Source organism: Silurus meridionalis, chromosome 5 (genome assembly GCF_014805685.1).
Source record: "Silurus meridionalis isolate SWU-2019-XX chromosome 5, ASM1480568v1, whole genome shotgun sequence".
Classification (NCBI taxonomy): Eukaryota; Metazoa; Chordata; class Actinopteri; order Siluriformes; family Siluridae; genus Silurus; species Silurus meridionalis.
Genome location: NC_060888.1, coordinates 22,438,822 through 22,450,060, shown reverse-complemented (window position 1 = coordinate 22,450,060; position 11,239 = coordinate 22,438,822). Strand labels below are relative to the sequence as shown.

Here is an 11,239-nt window from a genome sequence, read left to right as displayed (position 1 = left end):
GAGGGGATGCCACACGGTGGTAAACATGGCCTTGTCCCAACTTTTTTTAGATGTGTTGTCATGAAATTTAAAATCAACTTATTTTTCACTTAAAATTATATATTTTCTCAGTTTAAACATTTGATATGTCATCTATGCTGTATTCTGAATAAAATATTGAAATTTGAAACTTCCACATCATTGCATTCTGGTTTTATTCCCAATTTGTACAGTGTCCCAACTTTTTTGGAATTGGGTTTGTACATAAAGTGTGAGAGTGCATGATAGTGCTAATGACAGTATTGTGCGTCAGGTACGATAAAGAGTTACTTTAGAACTTTGTACAATATTCAATATACAGCAGCAGTAATGTGTGTAACATATACGGATAATGTGATGACTATAATCACACTTTTGATGTCACCCATATGAGGATAGGTTTCCCTTTTGAGTCTGGTTCCTCTCAAGGTTTCTTCCTTATAACATCTAAGGGAGTTTTTCCTTTCCACAGTCGCCACGGCTGTTTATCAGGGATAAACACACACCATGCACCTCTTAAAAATCTGTAAAGCTGCTTTGAGACAATGTCTGTTGTGAAAAGCGCTACAGAAAGAAACTTGACTTGACTGACAGTTCTGATAGTGCAGTACTTATAGATATGATATAAAGCAGGAAATATATTTATGGTGAGTTGTTAATGAGGCTGATTGCCTGGGGATTGCCTATTTTAAATGTTCAACATTTTTCTTTTACAGTAGAGATGTCATGCATCATATATATTTATTCCTCGTCAGTTACAGACAATAACCTGAGCTCAGGAAGGAACCAGGCAACCCAGCAAACCATATCATTGCTGCCATCTCCACCATTTTACACTCTCCTAATCTGAAAAAAAGCCCAATTTTATAATGCCAGCATTTGCATATCAGAGAATGTCCACTTATGTCATCATCATTAAACAGCTGTCAATGCACTAAGGGAATCCCATTAACTCTTTATAATGTGGGTTGTCATATGACATTGCTAATAAGGTTAATGCTGCATTTTAAAGCAGGGAAATGTCTGTCAGTTGAACAGGATTGCAGGAAACACTGTCAAGAAGATTTTAGATTTTTTTTTGGAGCTGACTCGGACAAAGAAAAGCTTTCAGAGGTTAACAGTTTAACTCATGCATGTGTTTTCAGACTTAAAGACTGTTCTGGTTTGAGTTGGAGTCCAAACATGGCAACCACAACACTTTGCATTTGCATTCAAAAATTAGGCCATGTTTCAAATTATTTGGACTGAAACGATATTGCCAACTGATTCCCCCCTTTTTTTCCCATCCCTTAGCCGTTGGCTGAAATTAGTTTCCCTCGTCAGAGCAAAGCAGCAGGAAGACAAGATATTTTTGCTCAATTAAAGCAGCAAGCCCGGAGTTAGTTCAATTACTTGAGGCAGGAGGAAGATGTAAATTTAAAGATTTAAATAGCTTAGGATGTCGCCTCGAGCGCTTGCACTTAATTTCCTTCATTTACGGGGGATGTGAGAAAGAGATGGGAATAAACGGGTTATCCAAATGATGTGCATCCCAGTAACACAGCCTCTGTGTGCATAGAACACTATCTATCGCCCCATGTTGCAGCTTCCATTCAAGATCATGGAGAATTGCCTGGAGAAAAAAAGCCCAGCATCTCTTTTGCTGAGATTTTTGGAACTGTTTTGAGAGATCTTCAAGAATCTGCATGCAAACTAGGCTGCATGCTCCACATATACACATAATCACATAATGTACATATATTTTATACATATCATTTATTATAAAGCTTAAATAAGTAGAGCCATTTTAAATATGAACTAAATAAATGTTATATTTATTTAAAAAGAAAATCATCCTAAAAGTAATATAAATCCTCATTTGGTTATTTGATGCATTACCTTACCTGTATATGAGTCCAAAAACAAAATGAATTAACAAAGTGAATATTGTTTCTTCATCACATTGACATTACCACGCCTCAGCTGGGCCACCTGCTGGACGTTATCAGTGTAACACATCTAGTTATTATTTCTATCACTAGCTCACGTGAATCGTCACCTGTGCCGGAAGTTCCACTGTCTGCCTGGCCAAAATAACCGGAAGTGCACGCATGCGCGAATGGAGAGCTTTGTGACAGTAGCTCGTAATGTAAAAATCAAAACATCAGTTTACACTTTACAGTGATTCATTAAAATGAGATAGAAATATGTTCATAAACCTGATGAGATTTGATGGTATGCTTATTATAATCAAAGTATTTGGCTATTATATATATATATATATATATATAATTTTTTTTGTAGATAAAAAAAAAATTGTAAATACAAATAAAACCATGACACATTAGTACTCTGTAAATTGGACAGGTGTAAATTATAAAACATCACCTGGTCTCTTTCTACACTTCAGCTGTCAGTTTCATTAAGACTCAGATCACTGTAGCCACTAGAGCAGCTAGATCAGGGGTCACCAACCTTTTTGAAACTGAGAGCTTCTTCTTGGGTACCGAATAATGTGAAGGGCTACCAGTTTGATACACACAGTTTGCAGTTTCATCTGAAATAACAAATTTGCTCAGTTTACCTTTTATTAAACTTTCTTTTAGCTTCTCCCATTAGGGGTCCCCACAAGGGATCATCCGTATTCATGATCCGCATGTTTTTACGCTGGATGCCCTTCTTAACGCAACCCTCCCCATTTATCCGGGTTTGGGACCGGCACTAAGAGTGCACTGGACTGGGTTGGTTCCCTGAGAGCGCTGTATCCTAACCACTAGACCACCAGTGACATAAATGTACCTTTTATTATATGTTATTATTAATAATTAATGATATTCATCTATGTGAAGACACTGATCATCCTAATGATTTCTCACAATAATTATAAACAATGATTTACCAAAGTAGGAAACAGCTATTCTTAGAAAAGGCCTACGGGCTACTCATGTGGTCCTTGCGGGCTACCGGGTGCCCGTGGGCACCATGTTGGTGACACCTGCACTAGAGATTTGCATCTCTGTAACTGTGGTAGATGCGATTCGTATGTCAGTGCAACGCCAATGATACGATACATATGAAGCAGGTACCGATGTACTACTACGATTTTGATTTGATTCAACTTAATTCAGAATAATGTAACATGGGAAAAAAAATATGATGCTGTGCAATTCAGTATGGTAGAGATAGTTTGCTTTTATTTTTTGGTTCAAACAAGACAGCAAATCATAAATTTTCTTTAGTGGCTTCTGACTTTTAATGCATGGTACTTCCACAATCCGGCCTTGTATTGCAAATCAGATGTGAATCTTACCATCCCTAGTAGCCACTGATTCCTGTTCCACATTGACAGCGTGAAATCTCGGTGTGTTCTTCTCCTGTTGTAGTTCATCTGCTCCAAAGTCTGCAGTCGAAGGTCTGAAGTGTTGCTTTTCTGTTCACCAAAGTTGTACAGAGTGGTAATTTGCATCACCAAAGCCTTTCCTGGTTAAGTAGCCTTGTCGTTCTTCAATGATCTCATTAACGGAAAGTCTTGACCTGTATCTGCATGTTTTTAGGCAAGCATAGAGGTGTTTAGTGTGTATGCTCTAATAACACAATGTACACAGGTATGATATTCTTAGCTACATTTTCAACAATGTCAGGTTAGTGCTTGTTTCTGTTCCTTTGGGTCCCATCCTCAGAATCGTAACTTTTTTATCCGTTAGGTTTGTTGTGTCATTCTTCGGGTAGATTATTGACCCACTTAAGTTACTTGTGGTGTTCAAACTATAAGCAGGCAAACCAAAACTAACATCTGTTTTGTAGGATTATAAGAAACAGTACATTTGTGCATTTCTTTGTTCTGTAACCTTGATGACAAACAGCAGCTGACTTGATGTGCCCTTTGAGTGCTGCAATCTGAGATGTCAGAGCCTGAGGCTGTCCCTCAGAGAGAGAGAGAGAGAGAGAGAGAGAGAGAGAGAGAGAGAGAGGGTGGGGGGGTAAATAAGAAGGGTGCGGGGGTGAAAGTGCCCGTAATGCCCCAGGCAAGGGAGGAGGGGACAGGCTTACTGTAGCACAAGAGGGGGAGGGAGTGGAGCACATCACTGATGTCGCCTGATGTAGAGAAACAGCAATAACTCCAGAAAAGCAGCTTTTACAGGGATTCTGAATTGTTAAAAATATACTGCTTTATGCTGGAAACATATTATGCAATAGATCTTAAAGAATATTATCCTGAGATTTTTACCCAGTTAAAATGGCTAGAGTCCATAAATAAGATAAAAATAAATAAATAAATAAATAAATAAAACACATTTAAGATTCACTATACATCCGATATAAGAACATGAATCAAACACTATCTGCAACAGCAGTCAAACAATTCTATTATGCCACCTTAAAACCAGTTTATTTGCCCCCCCAAATAAAAAAAAAAATAATAATAATAATCTGAACACAACATTATCATCAACAGTAAAAACAAAGAAGGCAATGGCACATAGATATTATACATTCAACTTACAAATTAAGATGCTGTCATTACTTTGTGAGGTACAGTACAAGGTTCATACTTTATATAGATATATGTTATATTTTTCTTTAACCTCAAACATTTCCAACAAGTAAAAACGGGGATATGTGCTGACCGGCAGTATGCTGTAAGGCTAACGGCATGCTACACTGTGTTTAATGGGCTGTACAGAAAACACCAAATCACATCAGACATCCACATTATAAACCTCAAACATCATCTTTCATCAGTGGCCCATTAACAGTGCGTGTTTAATTTGAAGTGTTTAAGTGAGAAATGTTTAAGACTTCGGCTTACAGGTCAAACACGATCATTTTAGAACAAATAATCAGATGAAAGTGAAAAGGCGGTTCTTATAGATACCATAAATGACTTTTGCACTGTATTGGAGCGTGGTGTAAATGTGGTTAATAAAAATCTCATTTTCATTTTCATCTCATCATCATTTAAATAAGTTAAATAAATAGATTCATCTTTAAATACACAACAGTGCTGCTGAATTCTCAATTCTGATTGGTCAGAGGGTGGTGATTTATTTTCCATGACAGAAGCTCCTATATCAAAACTGCATATCAAATTTATATTAATGCGATCCTTCTAATACTGTTCCACAGAAACATTTCAGTCATTGGACTCTGTATCAGAAGGTCACTAGTTAAAATCCCAGAACCACCAAGCTGCCACTGCTGGGCCCTTGAGCAAGGCCCTTAACTGCACGGTTGTAAGTCGCTCTAGATAAAGGTGTCTGCCAAATGCCATAAATGCTCAAATAATGTATGCCTTAATAAACAGTCAGGCTTATGTAATATTCATGTATGGTTGTGTGTAATTGACAATTTACTAGTTTAAAAAAATCTCATTTTCATTTTTTCATTTTCAAAAATCATTTTGTCTCACATTGTCTGTATTGTCTTGTATAGTTTGTTTTTGTCTTGTCTTGTCTGTTTCGTCTTGTATAGTCCAAGCTGAATGTGTAGTGTTATTTATGTCTGTACTTTGAAAGTCACTAACAGCTGGAACCAAATTCCTTGTGTGTGTCAACACACTTGGCCAATAAACCTGATTCTGATTCTGATCTGTCGAAAACCATATGAAAAAATGAAAATGAGCACTTCCACTATTTATGGTTTAATGAACTTGGGGACCGTTGTGTAACATCAGATGGATGGGGATGTCCAGATTCTCCAGTAAACACTAAACCACCCCCATGCATTTCTTTGACAAATCAATTGTTTATTGTCCACAATAAGCAAACACCAGGCCGGGCCCTTGCACAAGGCCCTTTTTTGTATGAAAAAGATAGGTGGATAAGGTCATCTGCCAAATGCCATAAATATAAATGTGTAAGTGCTGACAGCTTATAACACTAAAAATAACATATATACTTCTCATAACCATTAAAATGTGTTAGATTTGACACTTTGATTTAGGTCTATTTAATTCTTATAAATTAAAGATAATTTAATTTAATTTATAATAAAAATTCTTAGATTTTTTTCTCTTACTACTGAAAATCAAAAGCACTTATTCGAACCCTTTTTAAGTTTTATTCTGTAAAGCCATACCTAATAAATATAGGTAGCTGAGACTAAATATACAATATTCTAATGTAGACACAACATTTTGGATTTCAATGTCAGTCAGGGGAAAAGGGGCGGGGCTTCAAGGCAGAGTCTGTTAGAATTGAGTGGACAAAATGACTCGGAAAAGTACTTCATATATCTAATAGACCATCTGCTCTATTATATTGGAGAAAGACAAAGCTTTTGGCATCTTTGTAAGTGATTTACATTTACATTTATGTCATTTAGCAGCCCCCTTATCCAAAGCGACTTACAATTACCGCATTTATCTGCAAAAGTGTCAGTCGATATCGTGGCAGTGCAATATCATGTGGGGACATTATAAATGATTATATTGCACAGGCTTAGCACACAAACGTTTACAAATTTACATCTTCCCTATTACAGCTTTGTATTCGTATTCCTTCAATAATACCCCTGTTTATGCGCTGAAATGGATTGGAATTCCTTCCAGGGTGTGTTTTCTGCTTCATGTGTGAATGATAATATCCACGTTTATGCGATCTGAAAGAGTAGTGTAAGACTTGCACAAACCAGTTTGCCAAAGCCAGAATAAACCGACTGATGAAATACATTAAAACAAAATAATTAAATCAAGAAAATAATTGAAAATAAGCCTGAAGTAAAACACAGGCAATAGACCAACAATTGAAAATATCTGTCTATACATTCACAAAGTCCTCAGTGCAAATCTGAGAATGGCTTGGAATAGTTGAACATTAGATAATCCATATAGAAAAAGTCGTAGGTTTTCTGGCTTTCGTTTAAACTCAGCTGAGAAAAATACTCCTGGGTAATGTGTGAGGACGTCCTGGCTGCATTCGGGTTCCTGTCTTTAAAGCTGGGGAACGTCAGGTTCGCAGGCGCTCCGATTTGCCTGAGGAGGAAATTGGCTTCCTCTTCGATTGTCTCAAACTTGCCAATGAAGTCGTAATTGATGAGGCAGGGGTTACAGAGCTGCACCACACGCTCCCAGTGGATGTCCATCCCCACAGGACGCTGAACATCAAGCAGGTACTGGATAAACTCTTTGAAGGTCACACCCTCTCCAGTAAGCAGGGCTGATCTTGACGCGTTAGCACGGTACTTCGCGATGATGGGCTTCCCAAACACTGGATGATAGTATGAGTTCGGGCTTTCGAACTTGTCCCGAAATGCTGAGACAAGCCTCTCGAAAGGTTCCCTCAGGAAGAGCACTTTGGTGTAGGTGTTCAGGCGATGGGCAATCTGTTTGTGGTCAAAGGAGTCCAGTCGCTTTAAGTGGTTGGCATAATGCACCTGTTTAAAAAAAAAAGGGGGGAAAATAAACAGCATAGACACAAAATATGAGAAATACATTACAATCATTGACATAAAGAACAATTTGTGTTTAATACTCAAATAGAATTTTACATTCATAATAACTGAACTAGAAAGTTCCTTAAGGTTGTTCTATTATACACCTGTTCATGCCGGAGCTCCTTTGTGGTGGATGCCTGGCCCTGCAGCACCATCAGCACACGCTTCCAGTTGGAGCAGCCTGCTTTGGGCACCTCGCAGTACAGGAGCTTGTGTGTGTCCTCTACATAGATGCGGGACACCTGCCTGCGGCTTATGGTCCTCGTGAGGCTTCTGTATTTGGCACACACATCTCTCATCAGCTTGCGGCGGGACCGCTGTATTTGGGTCAACCTGTGGATGTGATTGGAATCCTGGCCAGTAGGAGTGCTGTTAAGCTGGGGTAGCAGGGAGGAGCTCTTTAGAAGGAGCTTGCGATAGTTCTTGGTGATTTGAGGTGCTATGCCTTTTGGGCGAATGACAGGAGAGCGCTGATGCCCGAGCTTTACTGGACGAACACGACTGCGCTTCTGGCCATTTTTCAAACTGGAGATGTATGTATTATTGTGTAGACAATAGGGGCATTGGTCCTGCAAAGAAAAATTAAGATTTAATTATAGATAAGTATCTATGAGTAATAGAGCAGTGACTGAGTGATATTTTTGTCATGACAATTTATCATAATTACCTCAATTTCAGGGGATGGAATGGACAAACAAAGTCATCAAATAAGCCATTGTAATAGATATATGACAATTTAGAATTTTGAGTCTAACATTTGTTATTCTATTATAAATCTATCTATCTATCTATCTATCTATCTATCTATCTATCTATCTATCTATCTATCTATCTATCTATCTATCTATCTATCTATCTATCTATAATTTTTGTTTGCCCAATTATCATTATTTATAAATTACTCATGATGTGATTTTGGGACAGGCTAGCGTGATTGCACTTCAGCATTAAATTACCTTAATTTCATAGAGACCTGCACACCGAATGAACGAACGAACGAACGAACGAACGAACGAACGAATAAATAAATAAATAAATATGTAACTGAATAAAAAAATGAATAACTGAATGTTCAGGACAACTAACAATTAAAAACATTATCAATTGCAAATTCCCCCTTTCTGCTTAAATGTAAATTATTATTATATATATATATTATATAAAATATAGTTAATAAGGTGTATTATAAGGTGCCACCACAAGTTTTTGGAACTGATACTCCATCAGTTGGTATTTTGATGATGATGGTGTGTCTTAACATATCACTCCATATTATATCACTTCATATAATCAGTGTTTAAAGAGGTTAAGATCTGTTAATTGTAGCATATTATTTACATTTTTATGATTATCAAAACCATTCTGTGCCAGGGGGCAAGGTCATCCTGAAGGAGACCACGCCCACAGGAATATATATCATAAGGACAAAGAAGAACTTTGTATTAATTTGTAGTGACACTGTACAGATGTGTCCAAAACATTCTGAATAAATCAATAAAGGTTGACATTTACTTTTCCATTAATTTTACCATCTGGGTGTCAATATATTGGTTCAACCACTGTGTGGCACTCGTGTGTCATTTTTCTCAGGTCTGCTATTAGATTTAGAAGAAACAGAAAATCTTTGCCAGAGATGATGGAATTTGTAGCTGAGATTTTATTTTAGCACACATAAATGTGAACATAATTTACTCACCAGTTGCTGTTGTGGGAATACTAGCTTTCTACCTACACAGGAAAAGAAACAGAGCGGTGCTTTCGTTTAGTATATTTTCTCACACCGACTTAAACATTCCAGATTAAAGCAGTGAGGTGTGTATCTGAACTCGCTGCTCTTATAAAAATACCAAAGCTTGCTCTTTCATTCTCTCTTTCACACACTCATTTACTTTGCATCAACTCCTAGAGATACAGTGAAGGGAAAGGGGAAGGGGAAGAAAGAGGCAGATCGGAGGATGACTTCCACAGCCGACACTAATGTTTATGCCACTGCTCACTGCAGCATCCAGATGGCAACTCAGCAGCGTCAGGAACATCATTAAGACCAAGGTTACTATATGCAAAACATAGGTGTGTGCAAGAGGAATAAGAAGTTTTTATAAGCAAAAAAAAAAAAAAAAAATCTAAAAAGCAGCCCAGTCAGTATCATTCACTAAAAATAATAAAGCAAGTCCAATGAGAATAATGTACCTATTACTTAGAGGCAATTGGGGGTTTAAAAAATAATAATCTCTGCTGTTCAGCAAGTGTGTCTAAAAACGTGATATCTCACTAGTGCCGAGTTTGCAAATTATTGACAGCTGAGGCTTCTCCCCAGCTGCTCTTCTCTAGCAGTGGTGCCTGTCTCTCGAGCGCAAAGCAAAGATTAGACCAGGACGTGAGTCACACTCAGACAAGCATGAGGACGTTTGCTGAGGTGTCTGAGTGCCTTGACACTGGACCTGTAGTGGGCTGGAAAAGTAACATCTCCTTTGTGTCTCCTCACACATTTTTCTTCTTTCTCAACTCTCATATGTATACCTTTCTTCTATTATAGCGGTAATAATCACCATACTGAATAGATGACTGAAAAACAATAAAATCTGGTATGTATGTAATTAGGAAGATCATCTTTCCAAATGTTTATTTGCAATCCTCTGATCTGATTTACTTCTGACTGCTTCTGATCTAACCGGTTTATTTTAATTCCTTCTGGTACTTCTGATCCCACTGGTCTATTGGGTTTCAACAGACCTTGAACAGAGACACTTGTTTTGATTAGCATAAAAAAAGAAAGAAGGACCAACACAATCAGCCACTTTTATAACAACTGCTCAATTATTCAATATCATAAAATAATACAGATACAGATCATCATTGGAATGGATGAAAAATGTAGGTGGTAGTTGGGCAGGTTCGAGTATTTCAATTAGTGTTTCATGCACAGTAACTGTCTAGAGTTTACACGTAGTGGTGCGAAAAACAAAAAACATCCAATTAGAGGCACTTTTGAGGGAAAACGTAGTCTTGTTGATTATAGAGAGGTAAAAGCAGATTGGTCAAACTGAAAGGAATGTTATGGTAACTCAAATACTGTCTTATAAATCTCATAAATCATTCTTAACAAACTACGGTGAGCAGAAAAGCATCTTCAGTTGCACATTAAACCTTGAGGTGAATAAAAAGACTTCCTCTCCTGTCGTCTTTTATTTGTAGATGCGCAACTCTGCCACGCACATGCGACGTGAGATAAGTGAAGCAAAATGGCAGCAGAGTGGAAAAGTACAGATGATCTGTGTTAAACGGCTAAATGTCGTCAGCGAGCTCTCCTCACTACAGGACCTGGCACATCTCTCAGGTCTATTAGATCAGAGTCATGGCACAGACAGGCAGAATAAACGACACGACTCGGAGTTGGAGAGCAGCACGTCAGCACAGTAGGTGCTGGCAAAGATGGAGCAATGCACACAGCGCTCTGATTCAACACTCCTTATAGCCTTCAGGATATCTGAAGAGTTTTGTGTGGAAGAAGCCGTGCCATGTTAACGGGCTCTGCCCTATTTTCACTGGGAGTGAAGCTGAAAGAATAATATACAATATGTCTTTAAGTTATGCTACACAAGAACGAACAAACATTGAGTCATGATGTTATGAGAAAAAAAAAGGGGGTGGTGTGATGTGACCATGTAAAGCTCATATCAAGCTCTGATCACAATTTACAACTTTGTTGAGCGAGAAAGCATCTTAGAACGCACTACATGGTGAACTGTGAGAAAGATCAAGAGCAAGAGATCAAGGCTACAAGAGCAAAAGAACACATCAAGTTCCA

The 11,239-nt window shown here is 37.8% G+C and overlaps 1 protein-coding gene across 1 annotated transcript in view; it reads right to left on the bottom strand.

Annotated features, from left to right (window-relative positions):
* Positions 1–5,498: 5,498 nt before the first annotated feature.
* Positions 5,499–11,239, bottom strand: part of si:ch211-269c21.2 (carbohydrate sulfotransferase 8) — a 47,674-nt gene continuing 41,933 nt past the window's right edge. Inside the window, exons 3-5 of the mRNA XM_046850304.1 lie at positions 9,128–9,159; positions 7,536–8,000; positions 5,499–7,371 (exon numbers count right to left, since the gene is read on the bottom strand). Of these exons, the coding sequence (XP_046706260.1) occupies positions 6,775–7,371; positions 7,536–8,000; positions 9,128–9,159 (1,094 nt within the window). The 3' untranslated portion in view covers positions 5,499–6,774. The remainder of the gene's footprint in view (positions 7,372–7,535; positions 8,001–9,127; positions 9,160–11,239) is intronic.